At 45.9% G+C, this 25,504-nt stretch overlaps 1 protein-coding gene across 4 annotated transcripts in view; it reads left to right on the top strand.

Moving 5' to 3' along the window:
* The window catches only part of LOC106564903 (E3 ubiquitin-protein ligase SMURF2), an 86,198-nt gene that overhangs the window by 53,731 nt on the left and 6,963 nt on the right, over positions 1-25,504 (top strand). For 2 of the 4 annotated variants that reach the window (XM_014131401.3, XM_014131403.3), the window contains exons 10-18: positions 293-451; positions 726-794; positions 7,687-7,900; positions 11,352-11,455; positions 11,718-11,832; positions 12,195-12,373; positions 14,046-14,183; positions 20,501-20,621; positions 20,877-21,078. In XM_014131401.3, the coding sequence (XP_013986876.1) occupies positions 293-451; positions 726-794; positions 7,687-7,900; positions 11,352-11,455; positions 11,718-11,832; positions 12,195-12,373; positions 14,046-14,183; positions 20,501-20,621; positions 20,877-21,078 (1,301 nt within the window). Of the gene's footprint in view, positions 1-292; positions 452-725; positions 795-7,683; positions 7,901-11,351; positions 11,456-11,717; positions 11,833-12,194; positions 12,374-14,045; positions 14,184-20,500; positions 20,622-20,876; positions 21,079-25,504 lie in introns of all 4 variants that reach the window. The other 2 variants (XM_014131400.3, XM_014131402.3) reach the window with 1 other exon arrangement.

Below are 25,504 nucleotides of genomic sequence, written 5' to 3'. Positions count from 1 at the left end.
ATAATCCTACCTAACTGGTAGAATAAATACGGCTAACAGTAGTGACTGTGTTTACAAGTCGATTTGTACTATAATAGCCTGGTTCTTACACTATAAAAGATAATATACTCTCATTAACCTAGATGATTAAAACTCAAAGTATAATGATGATAATAGTAGTAAATACTGTATTATTATGCTCACTGTGTTATACCCTTGTTGTTTTAGCACCCTAGGTTGAGTGAGCGATTGGTTTACGTGGTTATGGTTTAGTTGTCTTCACGGTCTCCTGTGGTCCTATTTTCATTCCCAGAGATCTGAGCAACGTCAACTGTGAGGAGCTGGGTCCTCTGCCGCCGGGCTGGGAGATCCGCAACACGGCAACGGGACGCGTGTACTTTGTGGACCACAACAACCGAACCACGCAGTTCACCGACCCGCGCCTCTCCGCCAACCTCCACCTGGTCCTCAAGTGAGTGCACTGTCACCGTTCAAGCTGTGACCTTTGACTCGAGCTGGGGTCTACTATTAATCTGGTGGTCTACTCAGGGGTCATGCCTTTTGTAGCTGAAAACACTGGGTTTGCTTATTTTCTAGATCACAGTAAAATATCATGGTAGCAAAAATGTTGAGGAAGCATTCTACCTGCTGCTAGTGAGTCCATCTGCTCTTTGATGGCGTCAGATCTTTATGTCCCATTTTATATCACTGTTGGTTTGTTGCTCTCTCCCTCTTTTCCTCCCTAGTCCAAACGGCCCTGGTCCAAACGGTTCCCGCGTGGCCATGGAGAGCCAGAGCCAGAACACTAACATCAGGTAACCCTCCTCCCTATACATACATGCATGCATGCACCACACTTCAGGGGTGACAAACAACAACACTGACACACACCACTCAACCAGACACACGTGTGTGCAAACTCAGCAACCTTTCACCCTTTCACCATACACACACAGACATCACGACAGCAGCGTAAGACGCAGACTGAAAAAAATGCTGACAACATGTGTGACCCTACCAGTGGGCCGTCTGTGTGTGTAGCTTCACCACTGTTGATTTTCACAGATGCCATTCAGGTTCACTAAACATGCGCGCACACACTCCTGGCTGTCTGTGCGCAAACAGTCTGTCAGCGCGCTGCCTCAGCTGAACCTCAGGTATGCCATGAAAGGCCTCTGGGCTGGATCTGGGGTTAGGGCTGGAGCCATTCCACTACTGAGGAAACTCAATGTACTGTGGATCAGATGCTGCTAGGCTAGTCCTCTCTCTGTAAGCCAGTGTGTGTGTGTGTGTGTGTGTGTGTGTGTGTGTGTGCCGGTACCCCCCCCCCCCCCCCCCCTTCTGAGCAGCTGTTCAAACACCAGCCGTGTACCGTGCGCCCCCAGTGGAACAGTCCAGTTACCACGCTATTACCCATGCTGCTTTGCACACAGTAAGGTGGACACAGAGGGAGCAGGTGAAGGGCAGTAGCTAAACCCAGTTAGGGAGTTTGAATTTCTTGTCTTACATAAAGAATGTGTCATTTTTCTTTTAGTAAGAAAACATTTTTTTTTAATAAGAATTCTCAGTTGAAACCTTGCAATAACAGCGCTTGGCACAAGACGCGTGTTTGTGAAATCAACATCTGGTCATTCGGCACAAATAGTATCCGTATGTGTCAAAATGGCCCCCGGTAGTGGAGCTAGTTTTGTGAGTTTGGTGTTTGGTATTTTATTAGGATCCCCATTAGCTGTTGCAAAAGCAGCAGCTACTCTTCCTGGGGTCCACACCAAACATGAAACATAATACAGAATGACATAAATCAGAACATCATTAGACAAGAACAGCTCAAGGACAGAACTACATACATTTTTAAAAAGGCACACGTAGCCTGCATATCAATGCATACACACAAACTATCTAGGTCAAATAAGGGAGAAGCGTTGTGCCGTGATGTGTTGCTTTATCTGTTTTTTGAAACCAGGTTTGCTGTTTATTTTAGCAATATGAGATGGAAGGAAGTTCCATGTAATAAGGGCTCTATATAATACTGTACGTTTTCTTGAATTTGTTCTGGATTTGGGGACTATGAAAAGATGTCTGGTGGGATAAGTGTGTGTGTCAGAGCTGTGTGTAAGTTGACTATGCAAACAATTTGGGATTTTCAACACAATGTTTCTTATAAAAATAAGTGATGCAGTCTGTCTCTCCTCAACTCTTAGCCAAGAGAGACTGGCTTGCATAGTATTAATATTAGCCCTCTTATTACAATTAAGAGTAAAACTTGCCGCTCTGTTCTGGACCAGCTGCAGCTTAACTAGGTCTGTCCTTGCAGCATTGGACCACACGACTGGACAATAATCAAGATTTAGACAAAACTAGAGCCTGCCCAACTTGCTTTTTGGATTGTGGTGTCAAAAAAGCAGAGCATCTCTTTATTACGGCTAGACCTCTCCCCATCTTTGCAACCATTGAATCTATATGTTTTGACCATGACAGTTTACAATCTAAGGTAACACCAAGTAATTTAGTCTCCTCAACTTGTTCAACAGCCACACCATTCATTACCAGATTCTGCTGAGGTCTAGCACTTAAGGAATGATTTCTACCAAATACAATGCTCTTAGTTTTAAAGATGTTCAGGACCAGTTTATTACTGGCCACCCATTCCAAAACAGACTGCAATTCTTTGTTAAGGGTTTCAGTGACTTCATTAGCTGTGGTTGCTGATGTGTGTATGGTTGTATCATCAGCATACATGGACAAACATGCTTTGTTTAATGCCAGTTGTAGGTCATTGGTAAAAATAGAAAAGAGTAGAGGGCCTAGAGAGCTGCCCTGCGGTACACCACACTTTACATGTTTGACATTAGAGACGCTTCCATTAAAGAAAACCCTTTGAGTTCTATTAGATAGATGGCTCTGAATCCACGATATGGCAGAGGTTGAAAAGCCATAGCACTTAACTTTTTTCAACAACATGTTATGGTCAATAACATCAAAGGCTGCTCTGAAATCTAACAATACAGCTCCCACAATCTTCTTATCAATTTCTTTCAACCAATCATCAGCCATTTGTGTCAGTGCAGTACATGTTGAGTGCCCTTCTCTATAAGCATGCTGAAAGTCTGTTGTTAATTTGTTTACCGAGAAATAGCATTGTATTTGTATTTCCCAACAGTTTGCTAAGAGCTGGCAGCAAGCTTATAGGTCTGCTGTTACGCTGATGCACAACACTGTCTTATTCCCTTTTGAGGGCAAGATTTGCAGCACTCTGAAAGAAGCTGCCTATGAACACTTGGAATGTGGATTTTCTTCACAGATGAGGGAAAGTAAAGCAATGCAAACCAAAGTAATAAACTCACACACTGTTGAGTTGCATAATATACATTTGGTGGCAGCAGTCGGATCCAATAGTGTCTTATTTAATTGGGTATGTTTAGGCCTTTCTTGTACCTCAGTGTTACACCACTAGTCACTACTATATCGTATTCTAGTGTTTTAGTGCTGTTTAGTATTTTTACAAAAGACTGTTGGAGAGCGGTCTGTATAGCTGTATAACTAGATACGAGTATGGTTTTAAGCACCTGTGTGCGTGTTAGTGTATGTGCTGAGCACAGGTGTGTCTTAGTGTGTGTGCTGAGCACGTGTGTGTGTGTGTGCTGAGCACAGGTTGTGTGTGTATGTTACTATTCTCCTCAGATGGCAGTTAGTCAAGAGCCAATTGTGTGTCTCCCTGGAATTTAACCCCCAGACTACTTGTGTACACTCCATTTAAACAAGGCTACAATTCGGCAACATTTCTTCCACCCCTCAGCCAGCACACTTCTATGAAGACAACATTTCTTCCCCCCCCTTCAGCCAGCACACTTCTATGAAGACAACATTTCTTCCCCCCTTCAGTCAGCACACTTCTATGAAGACAACATTTCTTCCCCCCCCTTCAGTCAGCACACTTCTATGAAGACAACATTTCTACCACCCCTCAGTCAGCACACTTCTATGAAGACAACATTTTCTTTATTTGATTGCCTTGTTGTCACTCGCACAATCGTGTTTTATTGGGTATTAAAGGCACTTAGCAGAACACAGACATGTTGTTTGATTGTTGACTTGTTCTCAGCCGGAACTATAAACAGTCCGTACTGACTGACAACAGGCAAGTAAACAGGCAAAGTGAGACCAGATGATGCAGCTGATGATGTGTCTGATGGAGATGTTCACACTGTCTGGGGAGGAGAGTGAGCTATCTGGGACTGGGAGGGTGGACAAAGTGTGTGTGTGTGAACCCTGTGGATGAATTGAGTGTGTGCGTTTGCACAATTATGTGTTTATGATTGTGTGTGTGCGTGTGTCACCCCCTCCAAACATTGAGGGCTCCCCTGGCTCCAGTAACACCCCTACTGGCCCATCCCAGAAAGCTCTGCTCGAAGCTGCTGGAAAACATATTAGCTAGCTAGCCTAGCGGTGCAGCAGCCAGGCCTGGCCTGCCATCAGCAGCACATCTGTCTTCGATCAGCCCCAAGATTTCAGAATATTTCACCCAACAACCGCTGTGGCCCACGCTTGATAAATGTTTTTCGCCGGGATTCCTCAGGCCATTTAAGTTTGTCAGAGAGGACATGCTGTTGATGATGACCTCACGATAAGTGTTACCTCGCTGTTAGAGACAGTGTGGTGACAGTATGCTGTGTTGCAGTGTGTGACCCTTTAGATAAACAGAACGGTAACGGAGCCCAAACTTAATGGTGCTTTGGTTTTTGATTTGAAGTTTCGAGTTCTTATTTGATTCCATGTAAGGCAAAGGTAGGAAAATAGCCTGAAGACTTATTGGTGTTTTAACATAGGATGATGTCGTTATCGCTAAGTTGTCACACTTTACAGGGTTGAAAATAAGTTGGAACGGAAGGAATTCAATGCATAGTTGTATACCAGAGCGAGGGAGAGATTTAGAGAATGAGAGAGCGAGAGAGAAAGGAGGATGTGGAAGGAGAGGAATGTGAGTTATGCGCCAAAGTGCAGACTACTGTTCTGCAATGAGGTTTCGCTCTTCTCTCTCCCACACTCCTCTTTCTCTCCGCTTCTCTCTCTCTCTCTCTCTCTCTCTCTCTCTCGCTCTCTCGCTCCTTCGCGCTCTCTCTCCTGTAGTGGAGAGTGAGCGAGAGGAGTAGAATAGTAAGGGGTAGAATGAGATGTGATTTGTGAGACAGGTGTGATTGGATGTGGAGGAAAGGGAGAGGAAGTAAATGAGAGTAATGGAGAAGAGTAGAATTCCATTTGAATCCGATAATCATAGAGACTGTAAGAAGACAGACTGCTAGCCGGCTGCTAGTGGTTTGGTGGTCGGCGGGATAGAAAAATAATCGCTAGAATAGAGAAAAAATGTATGAATTTCTATGATCGGGTGGAGTGGCATTTACCTGCTGCTCTGTCATCGCAGCACCGACCGGTTTATATTTGACTGGCTGGTTGCTGGTTCCAAGACTGCTAGACATGTCTCACACATCCACATTACTGTGGTCTGTGCTCAGCCACACTGTCTGTCTCTCTCTCACATGTATGTTCCTGACTAAACTTCTCTATTTCTGCAGCATTACGTCAATGTCTGCGTTATATTTATCAAGCGAGTCGTTTATATTTGGTGTACAATGGGGCGTTGAACTTACCTGGTGAAATGAAGGTGAGCGAATGAATAAAATAACTGTCTTTATAAGCGATCTTTATATATTTGAAGTTTTATGTTTTGTTTGTATCACAGTGTGTGGCGCATTGACACCCTTTTATGGCACTTAAATTCTGTAAACGTCATGTCTGTACACAGAGCGTTATATTGTCAAGGCCTTTGGATGGGTCTATGTATTTTTAGTCTGTCGTGTTTTGTTTGTCTTTGTAGCGTATAGGCATATTTTATGTAGTCTAAATACTATAAACATCCTGTCTGTAAGCAGTGTTATTGTCAGTGTCTATGGGGGCTCTGTGTGAGTGTGAGACAGGGAGGCAGCCCCAGGCTTGTGAAAGCTACCTTTGTGGTGCTAGGGTAGTGATTGGCTGACATCCTATTCCCTATATAGTGCAATACTTCCCTTGTCTTCCCTTAGGGAGAACTTGGCCATCCCTCCCCATCCACTGCCAATGGGAACGTCTCCCCTCCTTTCCGGAGCCAGGGTAGATGATTGGTGATTGAGCTCCAGCGCCACAAACACACACTCCTTTGTGGGTAGTAGTCAGCACGGCAGTGCCGCTTGGACGACCCTTGGCGGGCCTTCTCCCCACTGTTCAGGCGAAGTGTAAAGGGCCAGGGAGAGGGAGGTTATACCTAGGTAGTACTTCCAGCGCCCGGCTCAATAAAGGAGCTTTTGATTCGCTGGTACCTCGGTACCAAACCTGTGCCAACTTCATGATCGTGACCGCTTTAGTCCAGTGAATCCTGTTCTGGCATCGCTCGCTCTTTCCTCGCCTTGTTCTTCTACCTTGGAATAACAATAATACTCCTAGATTGAATTTGAAAGTTTGTCTTTCTACCCGGATAGTCGTATTTCATCGAGGCTCGTCACAGAAAGGAACCCTCGACTCTTTCCCCTTGTGTGTCTCTGCGCCAGAGTGATTTTCGACTGAGCCGCACTTGTACTTCTATATTTACAGTTAGAAAAATGCCGAGGTCATTCCGAATCGGGAACCCGAGACAGCTAACTATACCGGAATTTATTTTTAATTACCCTGCGCGCCCTCGACGAAAACGCTCAAATTATGTTTTATTATATGGTTCAAGGGATTCCCAACCCGAGCCAAGAGAAACTCATTCTATTTTGTTTAAGGACCTATTTTCCGTGTGTGTGTGTGTGTGTGTGTGTTCCTAGTGGTTTTCAGCCCTGCGAGCCGAGCCTTACCCTCACTTTGACATGGAAGGGCCTCGATACTGCCAATAAAATAAATACCAGCTGACTTGATTATACAGGGATACGGATCGGCGGAACACTGGGCCCGTTTTACTTTGGAGAACATCAAATATAACACGCTTTTTCTTTTTTCCTCCCCTGAAGAATGAGGGTGTGTGTTTGGGTGGCTATGTTCTTCTGTTCTGCCTGTGGCCTCCCCGCTCAGACCTAGTTCTAAAGAACTTCCTCTCTGTGAACCACCTTTGTTTGGCCGCAACTGTACTGCTACTGCACAGCAGGTCCTTTTATTAGGGAGTCCGTCTTCTGTACAGTACTGTCCTGTTGGAAACTCTGGCCCTTTTTTGGGGGGGGAATTGTGTTTTTACGAGGCCCACCCAGGCGTGTAACCATCCCATACGGGCATAGATTGACGTGGGTACAGAGCCAGGGCAGCGGTGGCCCCAGCCGCGGTTAGCCAGGGGCAGGGTGGCAGAGGGCACCGACGAAGGCGCCAGTTTCACTTTGAAGGCCCTATGAGGCTTTAAAGAGGAAACGGAGGTGTCTTACAAAGCGAAGGCTGCGTATTTAATTAGTCTGCCAGCACCTAAAATGAGAGGGAAGGAGAGAATGAGGTGGCGGAGAACAAAAGGCACAGACAGACCACAAATCCCTCTGTCTACAACGAGCTGAGATATATGCACTTTTAACCCCATATTCTCCACAAACAATACTCAATAGAGAAAGATGGTGTTAATCATTTTATTCCATGTGTTACAATTGTCTTGTTTGATTTCATATTGCAATCTTGTACTGTTTAACATTGAGCATTTCTGCTTGTCTCCCTCCCCAGTAGTCGTCAGTCGAACCAGTTGAAGGAGCAGCAGCCCCCCCCGCAGGTCCCGGCGTTATCCCCGGCCCAGCTCCCCGAGGAGGCGGAGTGCCTCACCGTGCCCAAGTACAAGAGGGACCTGGTCCAGAAGCTCAAGATCCTCCGGCAGGAGCTGTCCAATCAGCAGCCCCAGGCAGGACACTGTCGCATCGAGGTCTGCCGCGAGGAGATCTTTGAGGTAAACTGAGGGACCCTGTGTGAAAACCCTGTCCAAGTGTGTGTGTGCGTGTGATTGATGGCTTCATTTATACTGTATCGTAATGGATTGCATTTGCATGTATATAGGTAGTGCTTTACGTTGAGAGGCGTAACTCACTCATCCACCACAAATCAAGCATACATTTTAAAGTAGGCTGCACACACCTTCCTAATATTGAGGTGCAGACTTTGTCATGGAAAGAGCAGGTGCTCTTAATGTTTTGTACACACACTAATGCATACATGTAAAAATGACACATGCAATAGTACTGTGCATGCTCATAAAACCCAAACAAGCGCTTTATACTGAAAATATATATAAACATACTTTAACACACTCTGTTACAAGTTTACAAATATGCACACCCGTACGATTTATAGGTGGCTTTGCATCCATTTACAGTCTGCAAGAAAAGGCCTACGACAACTGAGCGGTAATACCCCCAAATTCGTAAAAACCAAAGTGAAAGAGGCCCCTTTTAAACACCACAGTTTCCTCTCTTTCTCCTCCTCCAATCATCTGTTCTTCCACGGCAAGGCATTCTTTCAGGATGATTTCAGCAGTTAAAAGTAGGGCGAAGGAGGAGAGGAGGGGGGAGGACCTAGTGGCAAGTTTTTGGGACGGACATCTTTCGGCGGTACAATTTGAGCAAAGAAAAAAAGATGACTTCATCCTCGGGACGTGACAGCAAGGGGGGAAACGATGTGCGAGAAGGCAAAGCCAGCGCGTGTGTGTGTGCACGCCCTGCCTGCGATTGACTCTGGTTTTCAACAGGGACTGATGGCATTGTTCGCCGCTGACCAGTGCACTGTAATTTCCTAACTAATGGGCCTTGCTTCACTCTCCTGCTTCTCCTCGAGCCTGCTCAAATCAAATTTATTTGTCACATACACATGGTTAGCAGGTGTTAATGCAAGTGTAGCGAAATGCTTGTGCTTCTAGTTCCGACCATGCAGTAATATCTAACAAGTAATATAACCAAACAATTTCACAACAACTACCTTATACACACAAGTGTAAAGGAATGAATACGAATATGTACATAAAAATATATAAATGAGTGATGGCCGAACGGCATAGGCAAGATGCAGTAGATGGTATAGAGTACAGTATATACATATGAGATGAGTAATGTAGGGTATGAAAACATTATATAAAGTGGCATTGTTTAAAGTGGCTAGTGATACATTTAATTACATCAAGATGGCAAGATGCAGTAGATGGTGTAGCGTACAGTATATACATATGAGATGAGTAATGTAGGGTAAGTAAACATTTTTATATATATATATACATACACACACACACGTGGCTAGTGATAAATTGATTACATAAATTTTTCCATTATTAAAGTGCCTGTTGTTGAGTCAGTATGTTGGCAGCAGCCACTCGATGTTAGTGATGGCTGTTTAACAGTCTGATGGCCTTGAGATAGAAGCTGTTTTTCAGTCTCTCGGTCCCAGCTTTGATGCACCTGTACTGACATCGCCTTCTGGATGGTAGCAGGGTGAACAGGCAGTGGCTCGGGTGGTTGTTGTCCTTGATGATCTTTTTGGCCTTCCTGTGACATCGGGTGGTGTAGGTGTCCTGGAGAGCAGGTAGTTTGCCCCCGGTGATGCGTTGTGCAGACCTCACTACCCTCTGGAGAGCTTTCCGGTTATGGGCGGAGCAACTGCCGTACCAGGTGGTGATACAGCCCGACAGGATGCTTCTCAAACATGAGAAACAAGATTCTCTGGTCTGATGAAACCAAGATTGAACTCTTTGGCATGAATGCCAAGTCATGAGGAAAGCTGGCACCATTTCTACGGTGAAGCATGGTGGTGGCAGCATCATGCTGTGGAGATGTTTTTCAGCGCCAGGGACTGGGAGAATAGTCAGGATTGATGGAAAGATGAACGGAGCAAAGTATCGGGCTGATGCTCGATTGTGCATCTCTAAAAGTTTGAGTGTTTTTGGTGACAAGCCGAATTTCTTCAGCCTCCTGAGGTTGAAGAGGCACTGCTGCGCCTTCTTCACCACGTTGTCTGTGCGGGTGGAACATTTCAGTTTGTCCGTGATGTGTACGCCGAGGAACTTAAAACTCTCCACCTTCTCCACTACTGTCGCGTCGATGTGGATAGAGGGCTGATCCCTCTGCTGTTTCCTGAAGTCCACGATCATCTCCTTTGTTTTATTGACATTGTGTGTGAGGTTATTTTCCTGACACCACACTCCGAGGGCCCTCACCTCCTCCCTGTAGGCCGTTTCGTCGTTGTTGGTAATCAAGCCTACCACTGTGGTGTCATCTGCAAACTTGATGATTGAGTTGGAGGCGTGCATGGCCACGCAGTCGTGGGTGAACAGGGAGTACAGGAGAGGGCAGAGAATGCACCCTTGTGGGGCCCCAGGGTTGAGGATCAGCGGGGTGGAGATGTTGTTACCTACACTCACCACCTGGGGGCGGCCCGTCAGGAAGTCCAGGAACCAGTTGCACAGGGCGGGGTCGAGACCCAGGGTCTCGAGCTTAATGACGAGTTTGGAGGGTACTATGGCGTTAAATGCTGAGCTGTAATCAATGAACAGCATTCTTACATAGCTATTCCTCTTGTCCAGATGGGTTAGGGCAGTGTGATGGCGATTGCGTCGTTTGTGGACCTATTGGGTCGGTAAGCAAATTGGAGTGGGTCTAGGGTGTCAGGTAGGGTGGAGGTGATATGGTTCCCGTGCTTTGCTGCGTTCAGTTGCAACACTCCTCACAGCTCTGTGCTGTGGTGGCAGGAGTTTGTTTTTGATGGCAGCCCTCCTGAGTTACTCTGGACCCTGATAGAGAAAATAGGGAGTGAGCGAGAGAGAAGGCCCTTACGTAATGTACAGGGCACTAGTGCACATGAAGCCCACTCACACATACTCTCTTGCCCAGGCACAGATGTCATGGTGTTGGTGCTGCTGGTTTCTCCCAGGCACCACTAGGGCCTAGTCTACCAGGAGAGAGGGAGAGAGAACGAGAAACAGGAGAGGTGTGCAGCGCTGTCAAAACAGTTCTGGATGGTGAATTGACTAATCTGAGGGAGTATTATGACAGTGGTAAATTGTCGACCACATATTGTTGTACTCTCTGCCCCACTTAAAAAATAAATAAAAAATTACTTTACATGATCAGTGGTGGAATTCAGATCCGGAACATTGTAATCCACTGTTGCTCTTATTGCTGCATAAAACAACAAGCGCTGTTTAGAACCGAAACAGCATGATTGAGGGACAAGTTGAATGGCCTGCAGGTTGGCACATCTTAAGATTAGGGGTGTATTCCTTAGTGCAAACCGTAGCAATATTTTGCAACAAAAACAAGAGTTTCTATTAGACCGGTTCAGGTAGGCTCCTCCCCGTTTGGTTCCTAGTGAATACACCCATGGTTAACATACCCATGCTCTCGTTTGTTGTGTTGCAGGAGTCATACCGCCAGGTGATGAAGATGCGTCCCAAGGACCTGTGGAAGAGACTGATGGTCAAGTTCAGAGGAGAGGAGGGCCTTGACTACGGAGGAGTGGCCAGGTACTGCAGTCATCCACACCTCCAGGATCAAACCACTGTTTAGTAATACCATGAGGTCAACCAAAAAGATGCTTTTTCAAAAGATGTTATTTTCCTCGTAGGACAGTAGTCCAGAAAGAAACAACCACTGTGGAAATTGACATTCAAAAAGCTTGATACATCAAACAATATTTTTAGGGGCATGTGGCCACATGCAACCCCCCAAAAATGAGTTTTTATTATGCCGGTGTCACGTGACTAACAAGCTGTCTGTCTCATATAGGGAGTGGCTGTATCTGCTGTCCCATGAGATGTTGAACCCCTACTACGGCCTGTTCCAGTACTCCAGAGACGACATCTACACCCTGCAGATCAACCCAGACAGCGCCGTCAACCCAGTGAGAGAGAGAAATAGAGGAATCAATGGATGCATAGAGACACATAATAACAGAGGGGAGGAAGGAGAACGAGCCACAAACAGAATTCCTAAGAGAAGGAGGTTCTTGTAGACTGAAGGAGGTGCAGGAGTAGACATGGGGAGAATCTCAATTACGTTTTCTTGTGTCCTCTCACCACATTCTCAAGCCCATTGGATGAGAAAGTCAGAGGGGAGGGACTTCGGTATAATAATTGATGATTAGCTACATTTATATCACGCTTTTCTCTACAACCCAATAGTGGCCACACTCGCACACGTCAATACCAACAATATACATCGATGCTCAACCTCAATAGTCATCTCTCCTTTCCTTTCCTCCAGGAGCACCTGTCCTACTTCCACTTTGTGGGTCGTATCATGGGCATGGCGGTGTTCCACGGCCACTACATAGACGGGGGCTTCACCCTGCCCTTCTACAAACAGCTGCTGGGGAAACCCATCACTCTGGACGATATGGAGTCAGTGGACCCAGACCTCCACAACAGCCTGGTCTGGATCCTGTAAGTAGGAGACACCGACACGTACAGGGGCTCTAACGTGTGACCACTTTGGTCACATATGCTCATAATTATTTTGCTGTGCGACTTGGAATTTACATTTGGGAGCACCAGTGCGCCTTGAAGAAAAAACCCCACTGGCAGATGATAATTGTTGTAATGATTAGGCTTCACTGTACCTCTGTTTACCGAGTGGCCTAGAGAAAAAACGCAAACTGCGCAAACTGTTGAAAACCTGTGACCCACATTACCAGCTCTCTGTTTTTCCTTCTATTGCTCATTGGTGCTGCAGCTGGAAGCATCTCCAGTGACGGGATGTATTTTACGTTCATAAACCGTACGACGTGGGTGCCGTTAACACCTTGTCCAGTCATGTTACCTCGTTAGCTAGCTAGTGAACAACCTGTTAACTTCACCAGTATGTCCAAACATTTGGGGGCACAGAAAGAATGGAAAAGAGAGCGCTTCTTCAGGTGATCAATGAACGAATGACTGATTTGCATGGTGTCACTCAGAACGTCACTGACATTCTTAGAGAGACAGTGTACAATTTTCAATGTAATGCATCTCAGTTGGAAAAAGTGCTTTTTACGCCATGTAAAAACCTGGTATTCTACACATTACTTTGTCATTTCAATGACTGGGATTAATATCAATATTTTAGCTTTGATAATAAACAAATAGCTTTACAGGGTTACATGTTAGTTTCTAGGGCACAACGTGCTTCAAAACTAGCTAGAATTGATATAGGTCCAATAAAGGCTGCACCAGAGTCCAAAGGTGGCGAGCTACAACACTCCAGCCGACTCTTGGCATTGCGCATGGTGATCTTAGGCTTGTGTGTGGCTGCTCGGCCGTGGAAACCCGTTTCACGAAGCTCCCGACGAGCAGGTCTTGTGCTGACGTTGACGTTGCTTCCAGAGGCAGTTTGGAACTCGGTAGTGACAGACGATTTTTACGCTTTGTTTGCTTCAGCACTCTGTGGTCCCGCTCTGTGAGCTTGTTGCTCCTAGACGTTTCCACTTCACAATAACAGCACTTACAGTTGACCCGGGCAGCTCTAGCAGGGCAGAAATTTGACAAACTGACTTGTTTGAAAGGTGGCATCCTATGACGGTGCCACGTTGAATGTCACTGAGCTCTTCAGTAAGGCCATTCCACTGCCAATGTTTGTCTATGGAGATTGCACGGCGGTGTGCTCGATTTTATACGGGTGTGGCTGACATAGCTGAATTCACTAATTTGAAGGGGTGTTCTCATACTTTTGTATATATAGTGTATAGGCCTGGACACATACACAGCGTTGATACATACATCTACACACAAACACACACAGATGTATACATATACAGACGCTTGTACACAGACACAATTATACACAATTGAACTCACGTGAACACCCGGAGACATACATATGCTGTACAAGCACAGCCACACATATTAATACACACAGGATAGCATGTGTAATGTTGCCGTTTGCGCGTGTGGATGTCGTATACAAATTACAAACGCCAACCTTGAGCTGACATGTTGGTGGTTCTGTGTCCATGAAATGCCACTAAAACAACCCCACCATGAACCGACTACTCTCCCGTCAACACTAGCGCCCTCTGTTGACAAGACAGCCTAAAACGTCCGACTACTAACTAACATTTCTGTCTTCTCCCCCCTCCAGGGACAATGACATCACGGGGGTGCTGGACCATACGTTCTGTGTGGAGCACAATGCCTACGGAGAGATCATCCAGCACGAACTGAAGCCCAACGGCAAGACTGTCTCAGTCTCCGAGGACACCAAGAAGGAGTATGTCAGGTACGGAGGAGGAGACCGCCGCCTGGGTCCCACGCATGCGCATACACACAGTCAACACGATACACACACACACACACACACACACACACACACACACACACACACACAGTCAACACGATACACACACACACACACACACACACACACACACACACACACAGTCAACACGATACACACACACACACACACACACACACACACACACACACACAGTCAACACGATACACACAGTCAACACGATACACACACACACACAGTCAACACGATACACACACACACACACACAGTCAACACGATACACACACACACACACACACACACACACACACAGTCAACACGATACACACACACACAGTCAACACGATACACACAGTCAACACGATACACACACACACACACACACACACACACACAGTCAACACGATACACACACACACACACACACACACACACACACACAGTCAACACGACACACACACACACACACACAGTCAACACGATACACACACACACACACACACAGTCAACACGATACACACACACACACACACACACAGTCAACACGATACACACACACACACACACACACACACACACACAGTCAACACGATACACACACACACACACACACACACACACACACAGTCAACACGATACACACACACACACACACACACACACACACACAGTCAACACGATACACACACACACACACACACACACAGTCAACACGATACACACACACACACACACACACACACACACACACACACACACAGTCAACACGATACACACAGTCAACACGATACACACACACACACACACAGTCAACACGATACACACACACACACACACACACACACACACACACACACACACACACACACACAGTCAACACGATACACACACACACAGTCAACACGATACACACAGTCAACACGATACACACACACACACACACACACACACACAGTCAACACGATACACACACACACACACACACACACACACACACACACACACACACACACACACACACACACACACACACAGTCAACACGATACACACACACACACACACACCACACACACACACACACACACACACACACACAGTCAACACGATACACACACACACACACACACACACACACAGTCAACACGATACACACACACACACACACACACACAGTCAACACGATACACACACACACACAGTCAACACGATACACACAGTCAACACGATACACACACACAGTCAACACGATACACACACACACACACACACACACACACAGTCAACACGATACACACACACACACACACACACACACACACACACACACACAGTCAACACGATACACACACACACACACACACACAGTCAACACGATCACACACACACACACACACACACACACACACACACAGTCAACACGATACACACACACACACACACACACACACACACACACACAGTCAACACGATACACACACACACACACACAGTCAACACGATACACACACACACACACACAGTCAACACGATACACACACACACACACACACACACACAGTCAACACGATACACACACACACACACACAGTCAACACGATACACACACACACACACACACACACACACACACACACACACACAGTCAACACGATACACACACACACACACACACACACACAGTCAACACACACACACACACACACACACACACAGTCAACACGATACACACACACACACACACACACACACACACATACACACACACACAGTCAACACGATACACACACACACACACACACACACACACACACACAGTCAACACGATACACACACACACACACACACACACACACACACACACACACACACACACACACAGTCAACACGATACACACACACACACACACACACACACACACACACACACACACACACACAGTCAACACGATAGATACACACACACACACACACACACACACACACAGTCAACACGATAGATACACACACACACACACACACACACACACACACACACACACACACACACAGTCAACACGATACACACACACACACACACACACACACACACACACACACACACAGTCAACACGATACACACACACACACACACACACACACAGTCAACACGATACACACACACACACACACACACACACAGTCAACACGATACACACACACACACACACACACACACACACAGTCAACACGATACACACACACACACAGTCAACACGATACACACACACACAGTCAACACGACACACACACACACAGTCAACACGATACACACACACACACAGTCAACACGACACACACACACACACACACACACACAGTCAACACGATACACACACACAGTCAACACGACACACACACACACAGTCAACACGACACACACACACACACACACACACACACACACACACACACACACACACAGTCAACACGATACACACACACACACAGTCAACACGATACACACACACACACACACACAGTCAACACGATACACACACACACACACACACACAGTCAACACACACACACACAGTCAACACACACACACACACACACAGTCAACACACACACACAGTCAACACGATACACACACACACACACACACACACACACAGTCAACACGATACACACACACACACAGTCAACACGATACACACACACACACACACACACACACAGTCAACACGACACACACACACACACACACAGTCAACACGATACACACACACACACACACACACACACACACACACACACAGTCAACACGATACACACACACAGTCAACACGATACACACACACAGTCAACACGATACACACACACAGTCAACACGATACACACACAGTCAACATGATACACACACACAGTCAACACGATACACACACACACACAGTCAACACGATACACACACACACACACACACACACACACACACACACAGTCAACACGATACACACACACACACACACACACACACAGTCAACACGACACACACACACACACACACACACACACACAGTCAACACGATACACACACACACACACACACACACACACAGTCAACACGATACACACACACACACACACACACACAACACACACACAGTCAACACGATACACACACACACACACAACACACACACACACAGTCAACACACACACACACAGTCAACACACACACACACACACAGTCAACACACACACACACAGTCAACACACAGTCAACACACACACACACAGTCAACACGATACACACACACACACACACACACAGTCAACACGATACACACACACACACAGTCAACACGATACACACACACACACACACACACACACACACACACACACACACAGTCAACACGACACACACACACACACACACACACAGTCAACACGATACACACACACACACACACACACACACATACAGTCAACACACACACACACACACACACACACACACAGTCAACACACACACACACACACAGTCAACACACACACACACACAGTCAACACGATACACACACACACACAGTCAACACGATACACACACACAGTCAACACGATACACACACACAGTCAACACGATACACACACACACACACACACACACAGTCAACACGATACACACACACACACACACACACACAGTCAACACGATACACACACACACACACACACACACACACACAGTCAACACGATACACACACACACACACACAGTCAACACGATACACACACACACACACACACACACACACAGTCAACACGATACACACACACACACACACACACACACACACACAGTCAACACGACACACACACACACACACACACACAGTCAACACGATACACACACACACACACACACACACACATACAGTCAACACACACACACACACACACACACACACAGTCAACACACACACACAGTCAACACACACACACACACACACAGTCAACACGATACACACACACAGTCAACACGATACACACACAGTCAACACGATACACACACACAGTCAACACGATACACACACACACACACAGTCAACACGATACACACACACACACACACACACACACACACACACACACACACACACACACACAGTCAACACGATACACACACACACACACACACACACAGTCAACACGATACACACACACACACACAGTCAACACGATACACACACACACACACAGTCAACACGATACACACACACACACACACAGTCAACACGATACACACACACACACACAGTCAACACGATACACACACACACACACACAGTCAACACGATACACACACACACACACACAGTCAACACGATACACACACACACACACAGTCAACACGATACACACACACACACACACACACACAGTCAACACGATACACACACACACACACACAGTCAACACGACACACACACACACACAGTCAACACGACACACACACACACACAGTCAACACGATACACACACACACACACACACACACACACACAGTCAACACGATACACACACACACAGTCAACACGATACACACACACACACACACACAGTCAACACGACACACACACACAGTCAACACGACACACACACACACACAGTCAACACGACACACACACACACACACACAGTCAACACGATACACACACACACACACACACAGTCAACACGATACACACACACACACAGTCAACACGATACACACACACACACACACACAGTCAACACGATACACACACACACACACACAGTCAACACGATACACACACACACACACACAGTCAACACGATACACACACACACACACACAGTCAACACGATACACACACACACACACACACACAGTCAACACGATACACACACACACACACACACACAGTCAACACGATACACACACACACACACACACACAGTCAACACGATACACACACACACACACACACACACACACACAGTCAACACGATACACACACACACACACACACACACACAGTCAACACGATACACACACACACACACACACACACACACACAGTCAACACGATACACACACACACACACACAGTCAACACGATATACACACACACACACACACACACACACACACAGTCAACACGATACACACACACACACACACACACACACACACAGTCAACACGATACACACACACAGTCAACACGATACACACACACACACACACAGTCAACACGATACACACACACACACACACACAGTCAACACGATACACACACACACACACACACACACAGTCAACACGATACACACACACACACACACACACACACACAGTCAACACGATACACACACACACACACACACACACAGTCAACACGATACACACACTCACACACACACACAGTCAACACGATACACACACACACACACACACACACAGTCAACACGATACACACACACACACACACACACAGTCAACACGATACACACACACACACACACACACACACACAGTCAACACGATACACACACACACACACACAGTCAACACGATATACACACACACACACACACACACACACACACACACAGTCAACACGATACACACACACACACACACACACACACACAGTCAACACGACACACACACAGTCAACACGATACACACACACACACACACACACACACACACACACACACACACACACACACACACAGTCAACACGATACAGACGCACACACAGTCAACACGATACACACACACACACACAGTCAACACGATACACACACACAGTCAACAGTGTTGATTGATCCTTCATTTATCCAGGTTGGTCTCATTGTGATACAATCTATTTTTTAAGAGAGACATGGTCCGACCAAGACAGCAGCTGCATGCCAGCCAGTTAGCAGCACAGGAGTCTCTTCCCCCATCCGTAACTGAAGTTACGTCTGTCTGGAACGTAGGGGATATGAGGGTTAAGAGGAATAATTCCTCTGGTACGCTGGTTTTTGCGTCACTGATTATTTGGACAAATCACAATTAAGCAAAGATGGTTGTTACCTGGCATCTTTTGAATTTCGGGAAAGATGGCCAAATCTCAACCCTCCCCCCCAGAACCAAATCTGAATTTGGTTCTGTCTACCCAAGATTACCAGCACAGCAAAAATACTTATCCCCCAGCCCTGGTTTTGGTTGAACTGCTGTGGGGGTTTCACATGTTGTATGGACTTATATTGACTTAAGTCTTACCTTCTCTCTCTCTATAGGCTCTATGTGAACTGGCGGTTCCTCCACGGCATCGAGGCTCAGTTCCTGGCCCTGCAGAAAGGCTTCAACGAGGTCATCCCCCAGCACCTGCTCAAGTCCTTTGACGAGAAGGAACTAGAGGTATGTAGACAGTTGCATATAACATGGTTTAGGAAAGAAATGATTCACTTACTGGAAACATGACATCATTTCTCAAGAGCATACATCTTTGTGTGGGTATCCTGAATTGGGGGGGGGTTGCAAGATGAATCTGAGACCTTGGGATGTACTTTTTAAATTAAATGAAAGGTGACAGCTACCATACTATTTCCCACGAATATACACCCCTTCAAACCGTCTAATCAACGATTTACTCCCCTCTCCTCCCTACCCCAGTTGATAGTGTGTGGCCTGGGGAAGATCGACATAGCGGACTGGAAGAGCAACACGCGCCTGAAGCACTGCACCACGGACAGCAACGTGGTCAAGTGGTTCTGGAAGGCCGTGGAGTCCTACGACGAGGAGAGGAGGGCCAGACTGCTGCAGTTTGTTACCGGGTCATCTAGAGTCCCACTGCAGGGATTCAAGGCTTTACAAGGTGAAGAGAATCTGCGTTTTGTTGTTACAGCCTGAAACCAAAATTTATTAAATTACCTTTTTTTTCTCACCCATCTACACACAATACCCCATAATGACAAAGTGAAAAGATGTTTTTAGAAATGTTTGCTAAGTTATGGAAAATGAAATAGCTCATTTACATAAGTATTCACACCCCTGAGTCAATACTTTGTGGAGGCATCTTTGGCAGCAATTACAGCTGTGAGTCTTTCTAGGTAAGTCTCTCAGAGCTTTGCACACCTAAATTGTACAATATTTGCAAATTACTATTTTTTAAATCCTTCAAGCTCTGTCAAGTTGGTGGTTGATCATTGCTAGACAACCATTTTCAAGTCTTGCCATATACACTGCTCAAAAAAATAAAGGGAACACTTAAACAACACAATGTAACTCCAAGTCAACCACACTTCTGTGAAATCAAACTGTCCACTTAGGAAGCAACACTGATTGACAATAAATTTCACATGCTGTTGTGCAAATGGAATAGACAACAGGTGGAAATTATAGGCAATTAGCAAGACACACCCAATAAAGGAGTGGTTCTGCAGGTGGGGAGCACAGACCACTTCTCAGTTCCTATGCTTCCTGGCTGATGTTTTGGTCACTTTTGAATGCTGGCGGTGCTTTCACTCTAGTGGTAGCATGAGACGGAGTCTACAACCCACACAAGTGGCTCAGGTAGGGCAGCTCATCCAGGATGGCACATCAATGCGAGCTGTGGCAAGAAGGTTTGCTGTGTCTGTCAGCGTAGTGTCCAGAGCATGGAGGCGCTACCAGGAGACAGGCCAGTACATCAGGAGACGTGGAGGAGGCCGTAGGAGGGCAACAACCCAGCAGCAGGACCGCTACCTCCGCCTTTGTGCAAGGAGGAGCAGGAGAAGCACTGCCAGAGCCCTGCAAAATGACCTCCAGCAGGCCACAAATGTGCATGTGTCTGCTCAAACGGTCAGAAACAGACTCCATGAGGGTGGTATGAGGGCCCGACGTCCACAGGTGGGGGTTGTGCTTACAGCCCAACACCGTGCAGGACGTTTGGCATTTGCCAGAGAACACCAAGATTGGCAAATTCGCCACTGGCGCCCTGTGCTCTTCACAGATGAAAGCAGGTTCACACTGAGCACGTGACAGACGTGACAGAGTCTGGAGACGCCGTGGAGAACGTTCTGCTGCCTGCAACATCCTCCAGCATGACCGGTTTGGCGGTGGGTCAGTCATGGTGTAGGGTGGCATTTCTTTGGGGGGCCGCACAGCCCTCCATGTGCTCGCCAGAGGTAGCCTGACTGCCATTAGGTACCGAGATGAGATCCTCAGACTCCTTGTGAGACCATATGCTGGTGCGGTTGGCCCTGGGTTCCTCCTAATGCAAGACAATGCTAGACCTCATGTGGCTGGAGTGTGTCAGCAGTTCCTCCAAGAGGAAGGCATTGATGCTATGGACTGGCCCGCCCATTCCCCAGACCTGAATCCAATTGAGCACATCTGGGACATCATGTCTCGCTCCATCCACCAACGCCACGTTGCACCACAGACTGTCCAGGAGTTGGCGGATGCTTTAGTCCAGGTCTGGGAGGAGATCCCTCAGGAGACCATCCGTCACCTCATCAGGAGCATGCCCAGGCGTTGTAGGGAGGTCATACAGGCACGTGGAGGCCACACACACTACTGAGCCTCATTTGGACTTGTTTTAAGGACATTACATCAAAGTTGGATCAGCCTGTAGTGTGGTTTTCCACTTTAATTTTGGGTGTGACTCCAAATCCAGACCTCCATGGGTTGATAAATTGGATTTCCATTGATTATTTTTGTGTGATTTTGTTGTCAGCACATTCAACTATGTAAAGAAAAAAGTATTTAATAAGATTATTTCTTTCATTCAGATCTAGGATGTGTTGTTTAAGTGTTCCCTTTATTTTTTTGAGCAGTATATTTTAAAGCCGATTTAAGTAAGAACTGTTTCTAGGCCACTCGGGAACATTCAATGTCTTTTTGGTAAGCCACTCCAGTGTAGATTTGGCCTTGTTTTAGGTTATTGTCCTGCTGAAAGGTCAACTCATCTCCCAGTTTCTGGTAGTATGCGGACTGAACCAGGTTTTCCTCTAGCATCTTGCCTGTGACTCCCTAGTCCTTGCTGATTACAAGTATACCCATAACATGATGCAGCCACCACCATTCTTGAAAATATGAAGTGGTACTCAGATGTTGGATTTGCCCCAAACATAACTTTATGTCCTGATTACAAAGCGTTAATTTCTTTGCCACATTTTTTGCAGTTTTACATTAGTGCCTTATTGCAAACAGGATGCATGTTTTGGAATATTTTTATTCTGTACAGGCTTCCTCCTTTTCACTCTGTCAATTAGGTTAGTGTTGTGGAGTAGCTGCAATGTTGTTGATCCATCCTCAGTTTTCTCCTATTACAGCCATTAAACTCTTTAACTGTTTTAAAGTCACCGTTGGCCTCATGGTGAAATCCCTGAGCGGTTTCCTTCCTCTCCGGCAACTGAGTTAGGAAGAACGCCTGTATCTTTGTAATGACTGGGTTTATTGATACACCATCCAAAGTGTAATTAATAACTTCACCATGCTCAAAGGGATATTCAGTGTCTGCTTTTTTTATTTTTACCCATCTACCAATAGGTGCCCTTCTTTGCGAGGCATTGGAAAACCTCCCTGGTCTTTGTGGTTGAATCTGTTTTGAAATTCACTGCTCGATTGAGGAACCTTACAATTATATGTATGTGTGGGGGTACAGAGATGAGGTAGTCATTCAAACATCATCCATGCAACATATGTATGACTTAAGCACATTTTTACACCTGAACTTATTTAGGCTTGCCGTAACAAAGGGGCTGAATGCTTATTGACTAAAGACCTTTCAGCTTTAATTTTGTATTAATTAGTAAAAAATTCCTCTGACATTATGGGGTATTGTGTGTAGGCCAGTTACACAAAATCTCAATTGAATCAATTTTAAGTTCAGGCTGTAACACAACAAAATGTGTCAAAAGTCAAGGGGTGTGAATTCTTTCTGAAGTCACTGTAAGTGTCATTAGCTTTTAAAAGCTAATGACAATCTCTTTTCTTTTATTATATTTTGGAGCAGAGTGAGGCTATCGCTCCACTACCCTACCAATTGTACCTGCAGTGAATAGGATTCACCATCTTCATCGATTGTTTGCATAATTTATCTGCAAATTGTCGCCATAAAGCCTACCGCTATGCAAGTTAGGGAGCCATATGAACGGCTCAGTAAGCCTGTGCTCTAGCATTTCGTTGCTGCATATGAAACACAGGATAGAAAATAAATGAATGTGCCCAGAAACAATAGGCTAAGTGGATTTCGACTCATCGTTTCCACATTTATATGGGACGTGCAAATTGACTCATAGACGATGAAAGCATCAGGCGCTCTCCCTCTGTGTAAAGAAATTTGACTGCAACCACAGTGTACACAACACAGACACCCAGGTACCGGGAGGCGGGACAGACAGCAGATTATCAAATGAGCAGGGCTTCCTTGTCATTGCTCACTTTGTGACTGACAGGCACTTGTCCTATCAATAGATTGCTAGAATATGTTTTTTTTTATTTTTTATTTTTTATTTCAACCAGGTAGGCAAGTTGAGAACAAGTTCTCATTTACAACTGCGACCTGGCCAAGATAAAGCAAAGCAGTTTGACACATACAACAACACAGAGTTACACATGGAGATAAACAAAGTCAATAATACAGTAGAAAAATAAGTCTATATACAAAGTGAGCAAATGAGGTGAGATAAGGGAGGTAAAGGCAATAAATAGGCCATGGTGGCGAAGTAAATGCAATATTGCAAGTAAAACACTGGAATGGTAGATTTGCAGTAGATGAATGTGCAAAGTAGAAATACTGGGGTGCAAAGGAGATAAATAAATAAATAAATAAATACAGTAGGGAAAGGGGTAGTTTGGGCTATGTACAGGTGCAGTGATCTGTGAGCTGCTCTGACAGCTGGTGCTTAAAGCTAGTGAGGGAGATAAGTGTTTCCAGTTTCAGAGATTTTTGTAGTTCGTTCCAGTCATTGGCAGCAGAGAAGTGGAAGGAGAGGCGGCAAAAGGAGGAATTGGCTTTGGGGGTGACCAGTGAGATATACCTGCTGGAGCGCGTGCTACAGGTGAGTGCTGCTATGGTGACCAGCGAGCTGAGATAAGGCGGGACTTTACCTAGCAGGGTCTTGTAGATGACCTGGAGCCAGTGGGTTTGGCGACGAGTATGAAGCGAGGGCCAGCCAATGAGAGCGTACAGGTCACAGTGGTGGGTAGTATATGGGGCTTTGGTGACAAAACGGATGGCACTGTGATAGACTGCATCCAATTTGTTGAGTAGGGTGTTGGAGGCTATTTTGTAAATTACAACGCCGAAGTCGAGG

Source organism: Salmo salar, chromosome 12 (genome assembly GCF_965601325.2).
Source record: "Salmo salar chromosome 12, fSalSal1, whole genome shotgun sequence".
Lineage (NCBI taxonomy): Eukaryota > Metazoa > Chordata > Actinopteri > Salmoniformes > Salmonidae > Salmo > Salmo salar.
The sequence above is the reverse complement of the archived record's forward strand: the minus strand, read 5'-3'. Positions and strand labels throughout refer to the sequence as shown.